We start from the raw sequence: 23,036 nt of genomic DNA, 5'->3' as shown, positions 1-23,036 counted from the left end.
GGAGGGGCAAGTCAAAATAAATTGTGGTAATCAACATTATGCCATAAATAATAAAGTAATTGTTTTATTAAAAAAATAATAATAATAAAGCACCCAAGGCTGTGATATATTGCAAACACAGTCTTGGCTATAAGGGTTGTAGGCAATCCACTGCACGTGTATGTTTATTGTGTAGTTAAAAACACTTTATGAAGAGGAATGTGAAGAATGGAAGAACATAAGTCAAGGCATCCAATCAGTGAGATACTCTATTATAAAATGTATAAATTTAGCATAACAGAAACATTTTAATGTTATCCATTAAAACATAATATTTTTATCACAATTATATAAACAGTATTATACATATCATTAACGTAAGACATAAACAAAAAAAAATCAAGTACTTTCCAAAAGAGTCTGAAAAACATGTGCCGAGTAAAACTGCTGGCAATAATTCTGCAGGGCTTTAGAGAGTGAATTTGACCAAAAGGCCTGCTCTTATAAAAAGGTAATTTCTCCATTATTAATGATCCTTCTAGGTAAAATTGTTAATTTTGTTGAAGACACAGCAAATATAAATCCATATGCTAACTCTGTGATGTGCCATGGGAATCTTAAAAGGTTTGCTGTCACCCACATTTGTGCATTTTACACGTCTATCATTTGAAAGCCAATGGCATGTGCATCAGGATCCAACTTAATATGCATGTAAACACACATACTCTGAAATCAGTATACTTATGTCTCAGAGTTCAGAGCTTGAAGTATGTGCTATTTCAGTTTTTTTTTTTTGCCCCAAATGTCCTTCAATCATTTCAATACATATCTCATTCTCTGCAAGGGAGTAATCTATTTTTAAAGTCCTGCAGACGATCGTTGGCTATTGCATCCCGCAGTGCACTGAAGAAGCCGAGGTAGTGTGCCATGTTGTGCAGCATGAGTAAAACACCACCAAGCAGCTCATTAGTCACAAGTAAATGATGGACATATGCTCTCATGTGCTTTTTACAACAGTAACAGCCACATCCCTCCACAAGTGGGCGAAAATCATCTTGATACCTGAAAGGTAAACACGTTGTTATGGAGTTACATTTACATACATCAATGGGAGTAATAAATACTGTACAGTGGTGCTTGTTTTTTCTACTCAATTTTACTGGTCAACTAGTCAACTGACTCCAGTGATTGAGGCAATATTGTGGAAATGCACTCAGCAGTGAGCATGAATTACTGACATATTGCATTCATTTATCCTTGCCTCCCAGCAGAGGTGACTGAGATAGTGATACAGGTGCATGGAAGCATTAGTAGCCCTCATCTAATAAGAGCAGAGAAAAATGCACAGCTGTATGGGGTAAAAGGGTATGTCCTTGTCTCGCTCCATACACACACACCTTTTATCCTTGAGGTTCATTTCAAAAGGAGTCATATTTTCATCTCCATTTCCGTTCAGCTTCTTGACAGCAGGTGCCTCTCCATTTGATTCCAACACTGTGTCATACACACACACATGCAGGCAAATTAACATTCATCACAAAACATACCACATTACATGTACATATCATGACCAGATCGCAATCAGGATCTAGTCCTTTTTTCATGTCTAGTGTGCACATACCAAAGGGACATGTGTGTCAATCTAGTTTATCTCAGAGTAAAATACTCATACTCTAAAGGCAATACATTGTGGCTTCCCTGTGGCTTATTCCAAAAATTCAAGTTCAAAGACTGAAAGCCACTCTATAGACATTAGTGCATTATATCAGCCAGCCTGCTTTCTAGATATTGGCATCAACTAGGTGGGTAAACCACTGCAGTTACAGTAGGGGGCTTACAATGGAAATAAATGGGGCCAGTCCATAAACATTAAAATACACACCATTTCAAAAGTGTAGACACAAGATAAACATTATACATGTTAACATGATTTTAATGTGCTAAAATCTTTTACAGGGTTTACAGCGTTGCGTCATTATAGCACAAAGTTGTAAAATTGGATTTAACTTTACAAGATAAGGTTAGTATTTAGTATCGATTTTATCATACTAAAATCAGGTTAACAGGTACAATATTTAAATCTTGTGGTTCTACTTTTGAAACAGCGAGTATTTTAATGTTTATGGACTAGCCCCATTCACTTCCATTGTAGGTGCCTCACTGTATCCACTATTTTTGCTTGAACCCAGAGCATTCCTTTAATATAGTTAACGACTCAAATTTGCTTCTAGTTACCTAGAAAAAGGGCAGAATCTTAAATATTTCTAATTCATTTTACATAATTTTCTTTTACATTTTCAAAATAATAAAACTTAAAATATATACAATAATAAAAGTTTATTTCCAGGTTCAAATTAGATTTTGAGTCAACGTGGTTTCAGACTTTTGGGCCCCAATGTAAAAGTAAAACCAATCACAAAGCAACTGTAGTAACTGTACTTACAACTGACACATTTTATCTTGAGTAAATAATTCCCCAAAAATGTGTTAATTCAAATAAATTTCCACATAAATATGTACCGGTATGTACATAAGAGCATGGAAAATATGGAAAAACATGGTGAGATAAGGTGAAAGAAAGAGGGAGTAGAGACAGATTCATGGTATAGGCAGAATACAGTAAAAGAGACCACAAAGGAGAGAATAACAAGAGCAGTGTGGATTAAAACTTGGACCTACCGTAAAATAAGGTGGAAGATAGGGCTGAGGCAGTGGCCGGTGCCCCTGCAGAGCTCTTTAATTGACTGAGGGGATATCTACTTTCCTCCCTGATTCTGCAAGCACCTTTCCTGAACTTCATTACCATCCTAACACATCGATTAACTCAATCTTGAAACACACCACTGCGCACCGAACAGCCCAAATCAATTAGTTATGTCTAAAAGTGATTTTTTTTTATTTTTATCTCTCTTCATGAGATCCAGATACTCTGGGGACATACATGGATATCTACACTCACAGAATATGCTTATGAAAGTAAAAAGAAACAACAAAACGTGGCAAACCTTAATATCAAATCATGGCAAACCAAATCGAATGGAAATTATAATTGTTTTTAAAACAGGTTTCTCAAACACTCATCTTCCATTGGTCAGCAACACAGAAAGCCACACCCAAACTCACACCATTGGTTGAGCCAATTTTGCCGTGGATGCTCAAACAAACAAAGCTATGTTTTGATAGTGCCACAGAGTCGCAATGTTTGCACTTTTCGGGGGAATTAACCTACAAATGGCTTATTTATAGTTGTCTCTGCATATTAAGCTGGGCAGAACGTATTTTAATCTCGCCAGGATGACTATGGGCAGCTGCACATCTGTAGGGGGTGATGTACCTGCCGTCTCAGGGTCAGGAAGAATGTTGTAGTTGAAGAAGAGCGCACAGCCTCGCTCTGTTACGTGGAAGGGGAAGAAGCTCTCAAACAGATCGACTCCTGCTTCAGCACAGCTGATAACCTCATCAGGACGGCCCACCCCCAGCACCAACCTGACACACACACACACACAGGAAATAATGTCAATGCACTGACATACTTCACAAATGGAAAAGTATGATAAAATACAATTTATCAGGCATAAGATCATACAAAGGGGTCACCTCACATATTTCATTGTCGATTTCTCATTATATGACCCCTTTAAATGATACAGCAGCATACAATGAACTTATGTATATTTGTTAACCAGAGCAGTACAAACAAATGCTCTGTATGAATTGCTTCAGTGTGTTAATAAGAAGAATTCATGTTATAATGCAGTCAACAGGTTATTCTAAAGCTTTGGATCTTAGAGTGCATTGTTCAAATTGGCTTGGGAATATTTTTTTTTCAGTGTACCTCAGAAAAAGACAGATTACACTGAACCGTAGTGATAAATCAAAACTCAGTTTAGCCCCTGGTAATTCATAATGTATTAATGCAAAACTGCTGTATGTGCAGTTTTTTGTGCAGTCCTATACACCAGGGTTCATTGGAGATCCAAAAGGTACCTCATAAACCCACCAACAGAATCATATATGGAAACACAAATTGTTTTTGAGGTTATACAATTTTAAAAGGTGAACAAACAAGTAAATTGAGGACCACTAGTACTTGTGGCATATAAAGACACTTACAAAATAAAGACATTTAAATTGCTTTATCTTTCTTATAGAAAACATATTTATATGAAACTCAAGCAGGATGTACAGCGGGGTCTAAGTATTAGGATTTGGAAAAATCTTGAAATCACATAATGAACTAATAATGGCATAAATTCTGTGGCACAAACACACACATACCGAAATTACACTAAACCTCGTGTCCTACTCGAAACCTAAATAATGTATCCTGTCCTCCAGCCTGTTTGCCAGTCAATCTTTTCCAGCTCCAGTCATTGTGACCCGAGACTCATTTATACATCCATGGGAAATATCTGTTTCTAACGAGATTTTAAAGCCCAGTGGGAGGGAGCCCTTTTAAAGAGGGAGCTTCTACATCAATCAAATCTTATCCTTTTATTGTCACTCAACCATATACACAAGTGCAATAGTGGGTGAAAGTCTTGGGTGCAGTTCCAAGCAACATAGCAGTATGACAATTACAATAAACATCTGATTTACACATAAAACAGTTTACACATTTTGTTACACAACCCCCCCCCCCCACCCCCACATGTAATCAGTGGAAACATGAAGTGTTATGTTGACATTCAGCTGTCGGTTGATAGTCAGTTGCCAGTGTGTTATTAAGAGAAGTATAAAATGTGAGTCCTGTCTGAGGATAATAAAGTGCAATGCTGATCTATGTATCATGAGCGATCAAGAGTTCAAAAGTCTGATCGCTTGGGGGAAGAAGCTGTCATGAAGTCCTGATGCTGCGATACCGCCTGCCTGATAGTAGCAATGAGAGCAGCCCATGGCTCAGGTGGCTGGAGCTCTGATGATTCTCAGAGCTTTTTTCACACACCGCCTGGTATTTATGTCCTGGAGGAAGGGAAGCTCACCTCCGATGAAGTGTCTGGCAGTTCGCACCACCCTTTGCAGGGCTTTGCGTTTGAGGGTGGTGCTGTTGCCGTACCAGGCAGTGATGCAGCCAGTCAGGATGCTCTCTACAGTGCTGGTGTAGAACCATGTGAGGATGTGGTGGTGGTTCATTCCAAACTTCCTCAGCCATCTCAGGAAGAAGAGGCACTGGTGAGCCTTCTTCACAACGGCCTCAGTGTGGACGGACCATGCGAGTTCCTCAGCGATGCGGACACCGAGGAACTTGAAGCTGCTGACTCTCTCCACCGGTGCTCCATTGATGGGGCTGTGTTCTCTGTCTTTCCTCCTGAAGTCCACCACAAGCTCCTTGGTCTTGCTGACATTGACGGAGAGGTTGTGCTCCTGACACCAGCGTGTCAGAGTGTGCACCTCCTCTCTGTTGGCCGTTTCATCATTGTCAGTGATCAGACCTACCACCCTACCACAGGCATCCATAGTGCCTGTCTATATCTTGTTCTCTCTGTGCGATTCTGTAACCTCCCAGTCCATCTAGGAGGGGGATCAGATAAATCAATCATCACCTGAGTTCCTAGCACTGTAAAGTTTGCTCCTAAAATCACTGTAACCCCAGCACTCTCAGTTCCCCAGGAGGAGGTGGTTGCTATGACTCCCAAAGGGATGGAGTGTTGCTATGGTTGCTGAAAAGCTCAAGTCCAATCAGAGAGTACAGCTATGTTCCAATTCACAGGGTCCCTACGCAGTGCTCATTACGTCCTACGCACTCAGCAGTGGATATCAGTATAAGCTGACTTCACTTGACAAAATTTGTTCAATTGGAATGCAAGTAAATCACCATAAAACACAGTCGCACAGATTAGGAGTTTCGGACAAGTGACATACTTGTATATTTTTATATAAAACACACTTATCTTTATTATACACACATAATATAAAATACATTACATATTAAATTAAGATAATTTGTCAAACTTGAAACAACTAAGTTTAGTGATAAATGACTGTTGCAATGTTTAATATAAAATTAAATATTAGGTAAATGTATAATACACAGGGATGCAAACTCATGAAGAAGGTGAGAAAGTCAAAGCAGGTGTTCAAGATGTATATTTTCAGTTGCTTTGCTTGTTGTATTCAAGGCGTTTAAGTGTTTAAGATTGAAGTAACCCTTTCAAGTGATTTTAATAAAGAAAATGTAGAACATTTTACCAAACAATTTGGGCAAATTAGCTTCAGAAAAGGTGACATTAGCTGAAAGGTGAGTAGTTTGCATCCCTGAATACAGTTGAGTGCATAAGTTTGCACCCAACCCCCCTTTGAGAATTTATACAAATATAAATCATATTTTTTTATTTAGTATACCCCTTAAGAAAATATGTAAAGACAAAATAACAATTTACAAAAATTATCCTGTTCAAACATTTACAACCCCTTGGTTCTTAATATAGTCTTTTTCCTTCTTAAGCATCAATTAATGTTTACACCTTTTCTAATAGTTGTGTATGAGTCCCTTATTTGTCCCAAGTGTCAAAAGCTGGATGTCAACATCATAAAGAATTTAAATGTGGGGGTCACGTGACATCATGTGAGGATCGGACGTGTGAACGGCGAGCTCTGCGCACTTTGCTAGTTTTAACATTTTTAATAATATAAACCGGTGAGATTCAATACACTCTGTTTCATAACTGTTCTAGGAGGACAATATGTCAAAGAATTCAAAATCCTCGGGCTCTGGAGACATTAAAAGACACTTACAAGCTCAAGCTGATACCCCCAACGGGGCCACGAGCCAGGGAGCTGATTTATTCGGGGAAGTGCGGGAAATGCTGGGCATGACTGCAATTCTGACAAAGGTCGTTGCTGACTTGGAGGATCTCACTGTGATATGTCGATCGATCGCTGCCATGGAGGGGAAGTTCTCGGAGATTGTTACAAGAGTGGGGGATGTCAAGAAACGGATTGATTATCTGGAGTCATCGGTGAGGGAAATATCTGCTAATCCACTAGCAACCAAGGTGGATTTGGAGCATGTCTGGGAGAAGTTGGAGGACATGGAAAACTGTAGCCGGCAGAATAACGTCCATATTGTTGGAATTCCTGAGGCTGAAGAGGGTCGGGATATGGTGAAATTCCTGGATGGGCTCCTTCCGAATCTGCTGGACATAACAGGCCATAAGCTGGAAATCGAGTGAGCTCACAGGGTTCCGGCGCGGAGATCCGCGGAGGGAGACAGGCCCAATCAATTCTGGCCAAATTTCTGAGATCATCCAATAAAGATCTTGTGTTACACAAGTCGAGGAGTAAAGGAAGGCTTTCTTGGAAAAACCACAGCATTTGCTTGTTCCTAGACTTTGCAAATTCGACTTGAGAAAAGTGATCGATTCAAGGAATGCAAGAAACTTTTACATCAATGGAAGGTCACTTTTGCACTGATACTCCTGGCCAAATTGAGAAAAGATGCTAAGGAGGGCCGTAAAACATTCACATGCCCACAGTAAGCGATGTCCTTCATAAAGTCAATGGAGTTATTCATTTTGTTGTACTCATGTTGCAGCCAATTGGACCGGCTCATTGATCATTCACTTGACTGTTTGAGGAAACTGAGCGTTTTTTTTGTGCTGGCTCTGCCTAGCGGCCGGAGTTTATTTTGCAGAGTGGCACACATTCGGGACAGTTCTGTGGATGAATCTACACGCTCCGAGTTTGTTCCGCCTATTGGCTGGAGTTTGTTTTATAGATTATTATTTGCTATAATTCTGGCTCACAAAATTTGTATAGAAACACTGGACTTGAGCGACCGAACGGCAAAGTTGTTGTGGGGGTCCTCGTAGGTGTAGATGGACTGTTTGAGTCAGTGACGCCAGTTGGCGCTGTTGTGCGTGGGGTTATTGCGCACGTTTTTCTTTTTACTTTTTTTTTTTTTTTTTTGTTCCGGGGGATGTTCAGGTTTTAATGGTCGCACCATTGTTGGAATGTGGTCTTTATAATCTTGTTTTTGACACACAATCTATTTTTTCTTATATGTCAAAATGTAAAATATTTACCTCAGCCACTGATATTAATAATGCTTTTAAAGAATTCTATCTTCATCTCTATAGTTCTACGTCTTTGTCTACTGATGAAGACATTAGAAACTTTGTGGAACCATTAGAACTCCCTAAATTGACGAATCTGGGTGGCGGAGGACGAATCCCAGTTGCCTCCGCATCTGAGATCGTCAACCCGCGCATCTTATCACGTGGCTTGTTGAGCACATCGCCACGGAGACATAGTGTGTGTGGAGGCTTCAAGCCATCCACCCCGGCATCCACACTCAACTCACCACACGCCCCGCCGAGAACGAACCACATTACAGCGACCAGGAGGAGGTTACCCCATGTGACTCTACCCTCCCTAGCAACCGGGCCAATTTAATTGCTTAAGAGACCTGGCTGGAGTCACTCAGCACACCCTGGGATTCGAACTAGCGAACCCCAGGGGTGGTAGCCAGCGTCTTTACCACTGAGTTACCCAGGCTCCCGATCAGTCTTATTCTTAAAAAAGGACAAAGATTCAAGTATTATGAGTTACCATCCAATTTCCCTGATCCAGCTAGATGTTAAAATATTGTCGAAAATTCTGGCTAACCGATTAAGTTATGACATCTCTTATACATATAGATCAGGTGGGGTTTATTCGGGGCCACAGCTCTTCTGATAACATTAGGCATCTCATCAATATTATGTGGTCAGTGGCGAATGATCAGACTCCGGTTGCGGCCATCTCACTTGACGCTGAAAAGGCGTTTGATATGGTAGAATGGAAATTTGGAAATATACGGGTTCGGGAATACATTTACTGGATGGATTAAGTTATTTTACTCTGGATATGGTCACCCGGCAGGGTTGCCCTCTTTCCCATTATTGTTCTGTCTTGCCCTGGAACCATTAGCAGCCACGATAAAAGGGAAGATGATTTTCCAGGGGTGGTGGTGGGAGGTGTGGCATATAAGCTTTTGATTTATGCAGATGATATTTTATTATTCGTCTCTGACCCCATTAGATCTATGCCTTGCCTCCATAGAATTATTAATTCCTTTTCTAAGTTCTCAGGACACAGAGTCAATTGGTCTATATCCGAAGCTTTGGCTCTGACAGCGTACTGCCCAGTAACGGCTTTCCAGCTGGGCGCCTTCCAGTGGCACAAACAGGGCATTAAGTATTTAGGCATTTTATTCCCAGCAAATTTCTCTGATGTAGTTAGAGAGTTAATTTTGACCCCTTGATAAAAAGGTTTTCCAGCGATGTGGGCAGGTGGGCTTCATTACACTTATCGATGTTTGGGAAGGTTAATGTAATTAAAATGAATTTTATTCCAAAATTTTACTACTTGTTACAATCTCTCCCTGTAGATGTCCCCCTCTCTTATTTCAAGCAATTTGATAGCATAGCGAAGTTTTTCATTTGGAATGGTAAATGTCCCAGATTACATTTTACATAGTTACATGTAAAGTTACATAGGCTGATTCACAATGGTGGGCCAGGACTACCCAAGATTTTGTTTTATTATTATGCATTCGGTCTCAGACATTTGGCTCACTGGTCACTTCCACCTGAGAGAGCCCCTCCCTGATTTTGTATTGAACAGGAAGTTCCGCTATTTTGCCATTGCAAAGCCTTTCTATTAAACTAACCGGAGAAGTTAAGTTACACCTCGTTATCTCGCATTTGCACTCGTTTGCAGTGTTTAATTCGGACATTTATTTAAATGTTGCCTCGAGCATATGGCCAAAATTATGTATTAATAAATCCCCTTTCTGCTGGTCAGAGTGGATTGTGAGGGAGATTAATACACTCGGTGACCTGTATGAGAGTGGAGTGTTGAGTTCCTTTGAAAATATAGTTCGATATTTTGGGATTCCCAGGTCTCAGTTCTTTAGATATTTACAGCTGCGCCACCTGCTCTGTACTATTTTTGGGAGTAGCATAAACCCCCCCCCCCCCCAAGGCGGCAGATACTCTGGGAGTGGTGATCATGGTTTTTGGAAAAGGTCATGAGGCATCAGTGTATTACTCGCTGCTAATTCAGAGTCTGGGGGACAGAGCTTCGGCTTCTCTCAAGAGATTATGGGAGAAAGATTTAAACTTGGTATTGGAGGAGGGAGTGTGGGCTAGGATTCTAAAAAATGTCAAGTCTACATCTAGAGATGCAAGGGTGTGCCTTATGCAATTTAAAATTTTACATCGATTCTATTGGACCCCCTCTAGATTGTATAGGCTTGGTCTTAAAGACACACCCACCTGCTGGCGATGTCAATCAGAAGATGGGGACACAACCCATGTTTTTTAGTGGTGTGTTAAGATCCAAGAATTTTGATTGAGGGTTCAGAGTTTTGTGTGTGACGTATTGGGCACTCAAATTTAATTTTTTATTTCATTTCATTTCAATGTGCGGGGGGAAGTCTTTAATTTAATTTGATTCCACATTTTCTGTTATGTTTATTTAATCTGTTGAATGAAATCAATAAAAATAGTTAATAATAAGAATTTAAATGTGCAGAAGGTGCTGGGACACCAAAGACTTGTATTACCCGGAAGATTTTTTCTAAAGATTAGTAGGCAGCCTTATTGCACAGGACAACGCATCGACTATCACAAAAGAAAACAGACATTGATCATCGAGGAAACAACACACCATATTAAGAACAAAGGAGATGTAAATTTTCAAACAGGATAATTGATGTAAATTCTGTTAATATTTTGTCTTGTGGAATATATGTAAATAATTATGTCAAATAGCTTTATCAAGGTAGAACTACATAAACAAAATGCACTTTTTATGACCACTTATTTTTTAAATTATAAACATCTTGCAGATCTCAACAGACTTTACCTAAATTTAACATGACAATGGCACTGTAACAGTCACATCTTGTTCGCTTTATACCTAAAAACTGCATAGAAACCACACCTGAGGTCTATTAAGCTGAATAAAAATGCTGGTGTCCCTCTACTTCATAGCCAAATATGCTCTGAAGTCCACTTCAGTTTCTTCGCTGCTATCCCTGCTCCATTCATGCATGGCTGCATGGATGGGCGGGGAGTTTGCCCAGAGCAGAACCATACCAAACACCAAAAGATGCTTAAATTGTGTACAATCAATAAAGTATTCATTCAGTATTCAAGTAGTATTCATTTGACACAAGTGGTCCTGACTGAAATTTGTATAGAAACCTTTACCGTGGCTTTTCTTGGGGAAGCTCTGCAGTTGTTGCTTTGATCAACTGACTCCTCACATCCTGATCCATGGTGGTAGAATGAAATCCATCCAGGACAAATCCACCCACAGGACGCTTAGCAGTTTCTCGTGCTGATCGCAGTCTCTCCTCCATAATGTCTCCACCCTCCACAACTCCAAATATCACAGCCCGTTTTAATTCCTGTGGACAAACAGTGAGATTGCAAATACAATTCCAGTTATGAACCCACTTATCACAGGCAACTACAACTATTTTTGTCAAATATCTAGACACATTGACACAATGTCTTCATTTTAATTGTTTTTCAGCATAGTCATATTCAGTACTGCTTAACTGAATAGTATGCCAAGTTTGTCTGAACCTCTTATTGTTGCAAAAACCTTTAACTTTTAAAGGATGAAAAAGTAATAAAGACCAAAACATAAAAATCAAGATTAATTTGATGCAATTAGTGATTTCATTAAAACAATAAACTGGCCAATTAAAACAAATGTAAAACTGCTAAGTGAATATAACTGTAAAATACACCGCTTCACTAATAGTACAAAACACCTGACTCTGGCATAGGACAAGTGAGGCATATGTCAGTTTTATGCTAAATGTGTCCTGCAGTCATTGACAGGTATTAAGTACAATAAAAATTAGTCGGTGTGTATTTGTAGAGACCTTTTTTTTCTGGTGCAATAGCAGACACTCATCCAGATGTGCCAGAGTCCTGTCTACTGCTTTGCGGACTCTCTTGCGAGAGGTATTGGCCTGCCAAGTCTCTCCGTCTGCCATGCTCTGATAGCAGTCAGGCTGGATAGCAGCCTGAATCGCCATGAAGCGAGCCGCCGTCAGCTCGATCCTTCCACCGCTACTCCATACTGACACTGTCTGTTAAATCAGACACAAACCATTAAATCACAATCAGCAGTAAAACACTGGCAGAGCTTTTCAATAACACAAAAGCTCTCTCTCTAAACCAAAATGCAGCAGTTTAACCCTTGTACTGCCATAATAATATTATATATTAATATTATTTTACATTTTCAATTAGTTACTTTTTTAACCAACATCAGTCCTGATCATAACTACCAAATATTAATTCATTTTCAGGATTTTAACTCTTTAAATGCCAGTTTGTTTACATAATGCCACTGCTGTTTTTTTACACAAACACACACTTCTTAATACACACATACAAAACACACTCTGACATCCATTCCAACACACCCACACAAATTTAGCTACATAAAAATTATTCAATTGGCCTGCAGTGCCCTATAATACAGAAAATAGGAAAAAAGCATGTATTTGCTCCATAGACTAAACATGAGAAAAATGGCGCCATCTGGTGGAAAATATAACAAACTTAAATTTTGAAGCCAGGGCTCCGGAATGAACGCATAAAATCAAAGAATTCATGATTTTATGCTTTAATGGCACTGGGATCACATATTGCAGTTTTAATGGGTTTCAATGGAGAAATTTTTGTCCTGAAGGTCCTGAAAGTAACTATTTTGTGTACACAGTGTATTATAGATGTATGATAGGAACTGAGGTTGAAATATCAAAATTCCCCCAAAAATACCATTGGCATTAACACAGCGAAAAAACAAAAACGAAATAGACAAAAATGTCCCGAAGGTTGCACAAGGGTTAAACTCAATTCGATTTTATGACAATTTCAATGGTAGTGATTTAATGGATTCTAATTTAATGGAGTTTGTCTCAGTGACAAAAGAAGCCAAGGAAAATCATTTAATACTCTTTTATTTTAACCTTGTTTGTGATGTGACCAGCAGGACTGGGGTTCGCAGAATCGTGCAGAGAGCAGAAAAGAACAGTATCATGAAGACCTGTGGAGAGAAACCATCAACTTAATATGAACTTCATATTAAAAGGATAGTTCACCCAAAAATGAAAATTCTCTCATCATTTACTCACCCCTATGTCATCCCAGATGTGTATGACTTTCTTCTGCTGAACACAAACAAAGATTTTTAGAAGAATATCTCAGCTCTGTAGGTCCTCACAATGCAAGTGAATGGTGGCCAGAACTTAGAATGTCTAAAAAGCATATAAAGGCAGTATAAAAGTAATCCATAAGACTCCAGTGGTAAATCCATGTCTTCAGAAGTAATATGATAGGTGTGGATGAGAAACTGATCAATATTTAAGTCCTTTATTACTATAAATTCTCCTCCCTGCCCAGCAGGTGGCGATATGCACAAAGAATGCGAATCACCAATAACAAAAAAAGAAGAATTTAAAAGCGAAAGTGGAGTTTATTGTAAAAATTTACTTAAAATATGGTTCTGTTTTTCACCCACACTTATCGCTTCTGAAGATATGGATTTAACCACTGGAGTCTTATGGATTGCTTTTATGCTGCCTTTATGTGCTTTTTGGAGCTTCAAAGCTCTGGCCACCACTCTGACCTACAGAGCTTAAATATTCTTCTAAAAATATTTATTTGTGTTCAGAAGAAGATAGTCATACACATCTGGAATGGCATGAGGGTGAGGAAATGAGAATTTTTCTTTTTGGGTGAACTATTCCTTTAAGGTAAGTCCACTCCGTGGCTTTTTCGTAATGCCCCCAGAAAACATTTAGTCAATATTACGTTTCAATAACTTTTTTTTTAAAAAAGCAATAAAATCTGAAAAAATTGCATCATAATCTGTGCTTCTTTAGTTTAAAACATGCTTAAAAAAAAAAAAGCAGTATTTTCCAGGCTTTTTCAGTTAATGTGCATTCGCAATCTAGAGTAAAAATCTATCAAAAAGGTAATTGGCTGTTTAAACTTAAAGGTGGGACTTCTATTTCCATAGCCACCATATTTAGTGTTACAATTTCTTCCATACATTTTTCTATGAGTGGTCTTACTCCTTATAACGTGTTTGATATTAATTACTTCAGTGTAATAGCTGATAAGGCCTCGTTTGTTTCTATCACAGCTTAGAGAAGCTAATCTAATCAAAACAACAGATGTCTTATCTTGAGATGGAAATGGATCAAAGATCTGATTACATTTCACAGTCAGTTTTGGGGTCAGCAGTTTAAATCTGCAATTTAAAAGATATTAAAGGAGTTTGATGTATCAGACAACATTAAAACTACAAAGAACTGTAAAATACACATCCATGTACATCTACATTTAGTAAATACTCAGCAGTGATGGAATGCCTGAGTGCAGTCAAATGAATTCAGGCAGAACACTTGCTCATTTCAACAACACTGTTTACTGGCAAAATAAACAACCAAGTGCTCGACTCATTATTCTGAAGATATAAAAATGCATTTATATGGAGATTAGAAAAAATTGGGGCACTGATGAGTGTCATTGATGGCAAAAGTGTATATTTGCATAACAAGTCCAAACTAATATAACTTTAGTGCCTAAGTTTCCAATGTAGATTAGGTGAACCTGCACATGTATGAAAAGAACCTATGAAATCTAAACACCTGTGGTGGAACTGGACGCATGGAAAAACACAAGTGAACTTTAAGGTGACCGAAAGCATCATGCACAACAAGTTTTCTTTTTTTAATTAACCAAATGGGTAATTTGCAGTCACCCTAGGTCACACTTTGAAATGTCTCAACAGTTGTTCAACTTAATGTTGTGAATGAAATTACATTTCTTATTTCCTGTTGGATTGCTGAAGGCAAGGACCGAAACAGAATAAAAAAAAAAAAAAAACATTTCCATTTGGGTTGCAAAATAAGAACTGAAAACTAATTTATGTATCTGTGATTTGCACCCAAGTATGAATACATAATTAGTTCTAAACAGTCACTTACTACTCAATGAGAGGGAGACAAAGTACAAGCGAAGGAGAGAGAAAAGTTTGAGTTTGAATGTTAGATTACATTTTGGTATCCTCTGGGGGCCCAGCAACTTATTTTTGGCCTCTGTAGAGGACATTTCAGACCAGAAATGGCACAGCCTTGATGCAACTTAATGAGGACCTCCCAGGCTTCTCACAGATGCCAAATGTTTGGGGGTTTGGCCATTATAACCGATATCACAGAAGAAAAAATTTGGAAGAGTATGTATAGTATTTTGTTATTATCACTTGCCTTTGATTATAAAATTGGTTTTGCAAATAAACATAAAAAAACAATTGGCTGATGAATAAAAAAAAAAACAGTTTATGCCAATAGTGTCTTGCCTTAATAACTTAAAGTCTGGTGTCCTCGACAGATGTCATACAATAAAATATTACTACAATGATTAATATAATGTTACAATATATGGCCAAAAGTATGTGGACACCCCCTTCTAATTAACGAGTTTGGTTATTCCATTAATTCCAGTTAAGACAAATCAGTGAATGTTCATCAAGCACATATGGTTTCCACAAACTTTTGGCCACATAGTGTATACACCGATCAGCCACAACCTCGTGCCACTAAAACAGCACCAACCCCCATCTCAGAATAGCATTCTGAGATTATATTATTCTCACCACAATTGTAAAGAGCAGTTATCTGAGTTACTGTAGACTTTGTCAGGTCGAACCTGTCTGGCCATTCTCTGTTGACCTCTCTCATCAACAAGGCATTTCCGTCCACAGAACTGCCGCTCACTGGATGTTTTTTGTTTTTGGCACCATCTGGAGTAAATTCTAGAGACTGTTGTGGGTGAAAATCCCAGGAGATCAGCAGTTACAGAAATACTCAAACCTGCCCATCTGGCACCAACAATCATGCCAAGGTCCAAATCACTGAGATCACATTTTTTCTCCATTCTGATGGTTGATGTGAACATTAACTGAAGCTCCTTGCCCGTATCTGCATGATTTTATGCACTGCTGCAACATGATGGCTGATTAGATAATCGCATAGATAATTGTTGGTGCCAGACAGGCTGGTTTGAGTATTTCTGTAACTGCTGATCTCCTGGGATTTTTACACAAAACAGTCTCTAGAGTTTACTCAGAATGGTGCCAAAAACAAATAACATCCAGTGAGTGGCAGTTCTGTGGATGGAAAAGCCTTGTTGATGAGAGAGGTCAACAGAGAATGGCCAGACTGGTTTGAACTGACAAAGTCTACGGTAATTCAGATAACCGCTCTGTACAATTGTGGTGACAAGAATAGCATTCTGAGATGCGGGCTGGCACTGTTTTGGCGGCACGAGGGGGACCTACACAATATTAGGCAGGTGGTTTTAATGTTGTGGCTGATCGGAGTATATAAATTGTGTCATATGTTTCTTATGCTGCAAACACTAATAAAAAATGTTTTGATGGGTCCCTGGATTTTATTCAGTGCTTGAGAGTTTGGAATATTGTTGAACTTAAGGAGTTCAACAATACCCTAAACTCTCTGTCACTGACAGCATTAGAGTTAATTGTATAAACGGATTCCAAGTCTCAGAGCTCGAGCAGATATTTATAGGATTTATCCCTCAATCTGTGCCCAATTACAATACAATTATGCTACCTTGGACATCATCACAAAAAACAAAAATCCCTGCCCTCTTCCACAGTGTCAGCTCCAGAGTCTCTTAGGCAATTTATAATGCTCTGTTCATTGTGTAAAATTTCAAAGAGCGCAAGATGATCCAAGATCTACCAGCAAATTATGAAAATGTTGACATCCACAGTGTTGCCCAGAAAAAAAATTGCCAAAATAAATTACCCATGTCTTTTAAGTAACAAAAAGTTCCTGGCAAGATCTTTGACTTTCTCTCAAACTACTCTCTAAAGTGACTATACATTCCTTCAGCAGAATTTGTCAGTCCACTAACTACCACTGCTAAAAGTAACTACAACAAGCAGAAACTTTATAAGGACATAGTGTCCGGAAACACTTTTAAACCAAGTGAACGCAAAAAAACAACTAGTAACAGCGTGAACTGCTAACCTGCAAACATTCTGACACCTTCTTTGAATTCCTCCAGGACCTCATGATGCTCTGCACTGAAACGAAATGAAGAATAAGAAAGTGTTATTAGGTCCTAATGGTCCTAAAGCTGAAGTGTGTAATATCTGCGCCACTAGCGTCACCAAACAACAGCCTTTTCATATTTCAAACAAATTTTAGAACACTCCGCATCTGTCATTGACCAAACAAGCTAGACCCACCCCAAACTCACACCATTGGTTAAGCCAATGTTGATTGTCAGGCTGGACAGGCCACTCAAAACAAACTGAGCCATTTTTATAGCACCACAGAGCCACAGTGTTTACAGTTTTTGAAGAAATCAATGTACAAATGGCTTACTTATAGTTGTCTCCACACAATAAGCTAGGATGGGAGGAAGTACTTTATCATTAAAAAATTACACACTTCAGCTTTAAGGGCCACTTCGCTTTCCAAAAATTAAAGGGATAGTTCACCCCAAAATTCTCTCATCATTTACTCACCCTCATGCTATCCCAGATGTGTATGATTTTCTTTCTTCTGCTGAACACAAACGATTATTTTTAGAAGAATATTTCAGCTCTGTAGGTCCATACAATGCAAGTGAATGGTGGCCAGAACTTTGAAGGTCCAAAAAGCATATAAAGGAGCATAAAAGGAATGCATATGACTCCAGTGGTTTAATCCAGCACTGTGTCCGAATATCCATCCTTCTCTACCATATTGTAAGCCAAAAACAGTATGTCAATGCAATAGTATATCTGAATTCACAGAATTCATGAAACGGTAAGTGAGAAATACCCGGATGACCTAGAAAAATATGATGGGTGTGGGTGAGAAACAGATCAATATTTAAGTCTTTTTTTTACTATAAATCACCACTTTCACTTCCACATTCCTCTTCTTTTGTTTTTGGCGATTCATTCTTTGTGCATATCGCCATCTACTGGGCAGGGAGGAGAATTTATAGTAAAAAAAGAACACACCTATCATCAGTGTTGGTGTGTTATTTAAAAAAAAAAAAACCAATACAAATTTCTACTCTAAAATTTTTATCTGATTACTGACTTTACAGATTACTTTATCGAAAAAAGTAATCACATTACAAAGTACTTCTATGTTACTTTCTAAAATATATTTTTTTTTTTACTAAAAAAGCTTTTTTTTGCTCAACTAATTTAAAATGTTTATTTTCCTCTTTATTTATTGACTCGTTGGGGGGGGACACCCTTCAACTGTCACAGAAATGCAAACAGAAGTACATATTAACGTAATTCATGTTTTAAATGTATTCTTTACATATAAAATTATTTTAGAAATATATTTAACCCTAGTAAAGAATTTAAAGTAATTAACTTAATTGAAAGTCAGTAGCTGTAATCTGATTACAAGAACTTGAAATGTGATGCACTACACTACTTTTTGTACTAAAAGTAATTTGATTACATTAATTACTTTGTAATAAGATTACACCCAACACTGCCAATCATATCGCTTCTGAAGATATGGATTTAACCACCGAGTCATATGGATTACTTTTACGCTGCCTTTGTACTTTTTAAAGCTTCAAAATTCTGGCCACCATTCACTTGCATTGTATGGACCTACATAGCTGAGATATTTTCCTAAAGATCTTTGTTTTCAGCAGAAGAATGAAAGTCATATACATTCGGGATGACATGATGTGAGTAAATGATAAGAGAATTTTCATTTTTAGGTAAACTACCTCTAAGGTTTCAGTCCACTGGTACATAGGGTTCACACTCTTTGCAACCAGTGAATTTCCATGACTTGGAATTTCCATGCCCAAACATTTAGCCTTCCATTCTGAAAATGGCACTGAAATCACATAATTTTGTAAAAAAACAAAACCACACCATTGTTTGATAAAAGTTCAACTGAAAGCATTTAATATTAAATTTAATCCATACAAACACATTGCATGAATCCTAAAATAGGTGAGGATTAGCGACACATGGTTATCTCTAAGGGTGCTTTCACACTTGGTTTGACTGCTTGGACCGCACCCGGGTTCGTTTCCTTGCTCCTCCCCTGCCCCCGCTGGTCTGTGTTCACATTCAATTATTTTAGTCCGAACCGCGTTCCAATTGGGTCCTCAACGTGAGTACAGGCGGCAGCTATTTACAACTGTAACTAGGCAACAACTCAAGAAGACATCAGCTTCGATGTGTTAAAGTATTCATCTCTTTGGATTTACCACTAAAACATTACATGCACAAAATGACACGTGTTTGTCTCCCGCGGACGCATTGAATGTGCAATGATGTGATGAAAATTAGCGTTTGTCTGCTGTGAGCCCGCAGATGCGTTGCAAGAGATGTGAAGAATGTGACCTGCTCTCTGAAGGGGATTTATTTAGACACAAGCAGGTGTGAGAAATGCATTATACCATAATAATTAATATCGGGAGCCTGCAAAGACGCGAGTGACACATGACAAGAATTGCTGTTAGACACAAAGATGTGCGCTTGAAGAAACACACTAATTATATTTTTAAGAACAGTCTAAGAAAAGCCGTCAATGCTAGTGTCTGATTCGCTGTTTGTTCAGAGGCGTGCAGCGGGGCCCTGTCTCGTGGAACAAGCGCATGTAAAGAGTTTTCAATATTTTTTTCTCTGTTTCACTCATCTGAAAACTGTTTGCAAGAATAATGTCATCTATAAAAAAAGCTGCAAATGGTCTCCGATCATCTCAGGAGGTGCTGCGAGTTTAGTTTGCTTTATTTCCACGGACCAGTTTGCGCTTAACATGCATTGTGAATGCAACTCTGCAGGTTCAGTAATATATTTTTGTATTAAAGAAACAAAGATGAAAGTGATTAAATCATTAAATAATACAAGACACATTCAACTTGAACCTCAAATGGAGTTCTATTTTATTTTCTTTAGGCAGCATTAACTCTATTACCAAAACGCAATACAAACGCAAATTCGAAAAGAACACACATTTGGCAGCATTATTTGGGAACACAAGGGAATTTATTAGGCTTTATAATGATTTTTATTATCTTTACATTTATAATTGTCTTTAATTCTTAATCTTTAGGCTATTAGTAATTTTCCACCTGTTGTCATTGACGTATACTTGCGTGATGGCAAATTTGGCCATTGGAGATAGTGAACGTTTGAATTTGGGGAGGTGGTTATATATAAGATTTATATAGTTATTTTATATTATTATTTTAATTGCTTTTTTCATTTAGTTTAAAGTGCAATTTGAATTAAAAAATTTCTTGTTTGTTTTTCGTGTTTCAATGAATTAATTTAAAATGAATTTTCACAGACCCTTGGCAGGGGGGTTGACGATGGAATCGTACAGTATATCGCAATATTGTTTAAGGCAATTATTGTTCAAAAATGTTTTACATATCACCCAGCCCTAGTTCACTTCCGTGATTTGGTACAATTGCATTCATATCAGTAGCGAACCGAACCCCAGACCACTTTTTCAAGTGGACTCGGGTGCGGTTCCCGGGTGCGCACCCGAGTTCGGAAAAGTGTCCACATTATCCAAACGAACCGAACATTGACGTCATTCAAAACCCAGGTGCGCACCAAAAGTGCTAGTGTGAAAGCACCCTAATTGGTCAGGTATTCTAAATAACATGATATATTTTAAACTCTTCACCATGTGTTTTTAATCCAGTGCAACGTAACACCCTGGTTAAATATTTGAGGGCAGAGCATATAAATAAAAATATAGCAACTATAAAAAAAAAATTACAAGGCCTGGAAATTCCAATTAAAAAAAATCCCTGATATTTCCAAGTTTTCCATGGGAACCCTGTAACCAAGAACTCAAAGTGTGTGTACAATCCTAATCATATCTGTACCCTTGAATGAGAAATATTACAATATAAATGGCCAATTTTAAAGAAACAACCTTTGCAAATATCAATTACAATAACGTTTCATTAATACATCATAGAACATTATATTTATCATATGAATGCAATTACTCATATCATTGGAATAGAATTACTACTCTTATTCACAACCTATTTTCCAGTCTCTTTGGTAATTTATTATAGTCTTTGTCAGCTGTGTGAATTTTCAAATGTTGTAAACTAATCCAAAACTTTCTAGAATTTGGCTAAAAAAAAATATATATATATATATATATATTGGCCAGAAGAAACAATCCATGTATCTTTGAATGAGTATGGATAACTAGTTTCTTACAGACTATCCACTGTCACTTGTGTGACTGCCGGCAGGTCGCTCAAAGTGTGTAAAGTGTCCTGGGTCAGATGGGGCACAGTTGCACATCGAGTGTACAAGAGACACCCGGGCACTGCTAGTGAGTGTTGCCCTGTTTTCCCCAGTTCAGACAAAAACCCCAGACGGCATCCCTGTACCACTCGAGACAATTCCAGCTTCATCACACCAGTCGAGATGTGTCTTGTCCTTATGTTTCTGGGATCTACACAGAGGAAATGAGAACTTGTCAACTGCAGTGACTATTTTCAAAATTCTTTCCAGTAAACATTTTCCAGAGAGTAACAGCAGTGCTTATGAAATGCAAATATGTACATATTTGAATTATGAATCTAAGTTTCACCTTTTAAAATATTCAGAATGAGGTATTCAATAAAAGCACCACAAGGTTATCTTTTGTTACATTAGTAATGAATAGATTTGAGGTTTTAGCTCAAATGTTTCATGAAAACAGATGTATTCACAACAGAGCCAGTTTATGGCGATAGAGGGACAATAATCCAGCAATTAAATTTGTGAGGGGAATGAAACAGAAGGAAGACACTACTCTGTATCTTTCCAAAATGTTTGTATCTAACAAAGTTTATTACATAGCCATGAACAGTATGATCTTATCTTTATGGTTAAAAAACATAACATCATATGCACAAACAAATTAAACGGAGTAGGAGCCTCTCACGCTTACCAATTTAATGTTTACTGCATCAGAATCCAACATGTGAGAACCTCCTATGGCCGCAGAATTATTTCGCAGCATTTGGACTCGCGTCTCACATTTATGACGTCATAATAAAGCCCGCCTTTGAATTCCACAGAGCAAATGTATATATTATATACATATGAATGTATTTATTTACTATTTTTTCTAGCAATATCTTTATTTGAGTACTTTTTTGTTCTGTTACATCTGAAATTTAATTGCCATGTAATGTTTTAATGAGGAGTCAGTGTTGAATGTTGTATGTTAAATAATTAGGCAGCATATAATTTCATCATTGCATTACATTACATTACTTTTAAGTTTGAACGATAAAATATTTAATAAATACACCCACTGGAATACTAACCTATATCACTGATACATTTTCTCAACTGAAAATCAAGCGCAATTGGCAGTTAACATCAGGCAAAATATTTTTTTTGATGGAAAATAGCATATTATATATTACACAAGCATGTTTTGTCTGTAGTAATGTTGTTTCTGCATGCATACATGAATGCGCGTGACGACTGTTTCCATGGTTGCAAAGTAGACGCTTTAGTCCGCAACCAGTTCGTGTAGGGATTTGTAGTTCTTTTTGCGCATAGATTCGTCCCAAAGTTCTTCAAGCTGCTGTGCGCAAACTACCAATCCCACAATTCCTTCCTGGGGTGAAAAGTTTCTTACGGTAGCTAATGAGATGTTTATGAGAAGATTAGTCTTAAATGTGTATAACCCATACTGTAACTTGATATTTTATAGAGATAAACCTCAAACATTTGAAATTATCTGGAAACATGTGAAATTATCTGTTAACGTGAAATTATCTGTTAGCATCTAGCATTAGCGATCATGGCATATCCTATAGCTTCGCAGACCAGATATGTTTCGATGGAAAAAAAAAGAAGTACCAAGACTAAAAGAGCAGGCAGCAAGATGGCAAGTAAAAACGTTTTTTTTTTTTTTTTTCATCTCACTCTGTGTATTTCCATTTCTACAGTTAATTTAAATAGAAGAAATTAAAATCCATTATATGCTATTA

The 23,036-nt window shown here is 37.9% G+C and overlaps 1 protein-coding gene across 1 annotated transcript; it reads right to left on the bottom strand.

Moving 5' to 3' along the window:
• Nucleotides 1–144: 144 nt before the first annotated feature.
• LOC127432070 (queuine tRNA-ribosyltransferase accessory subunit 2-like) lies at nucleotides 145–22,062 on the bottom strand. The gene is made up of 9 exons (XM_051682862.1): nucleotides 21,980–22,062; nucleotides 21,259–21,499; nucleotides 17,057–17,112; nucleotides 12,962–13,038; nucleotides 11,864–12,073; nucleotides 11,178–11,377; nucleotides 3,314–3,465; nucleotides 1,377–1,473; nucleotides 145–1,041 (listed from the first exon to the last, which is right to left on the bottom strand). The coding sequence occupies exons 2-9, from the start codon at nucleotides 21,456–21,458 to the stop codon at nucleotides 810–812; spliced, it is 1,224 nt and encodes a 407-aa protein (XP_051538822.1). The 5' UTR covers nucleotides 21,459–21,499; nucleotides 21,980–22,062; the 3' UTR covers nucleotides 145–809.
• Nucleotides 22,063–23,036: the final 974 nt, after the last annotated feature.

Source organism: Myxocyprinus asiaticus, chromosome 41 (assembly GCF_019703515.2).
Source record: "Myxocyprinus asiaticus isolate MX2 ecotype Aquarium Trade chromosome 41, UBuf_Myxa_2, whole genome shotgun sequence".
Lineage (NCBI taxonomy): Eukaryota > Metazoa > Chordata > Actinopteri > Cypriniformes > Catostomidae > Myxocyprinus > Myxocyprinus asiaticus.
This window is presented reverse-complemented; position numbering and strand designations above follow the sequence as displayed.

Coding starts and splice junctions, on each gene's coding strand:
- LOC127432070 (XM_051682862.1), bottom strand. CDS start 21,458: ATGAAGCTGGAATTGTCTCGAGTGGTACAGGGATGCCGTCTGGGGTTT. Junction 1,474..3,313: donor TCCTGACCCTGAGACGGCAG/GTACATCACCCC, acceptor TGTATGACACAG/TGTTGGAATCAAATGGAGAG. Junction 1,042..1,376: donor ATGAACCTCAAGGATAAAAG/GTGTGTGTGTAT, acceptor TTTACCTTTCAG/GTATCAAGATGATTTTCGCC.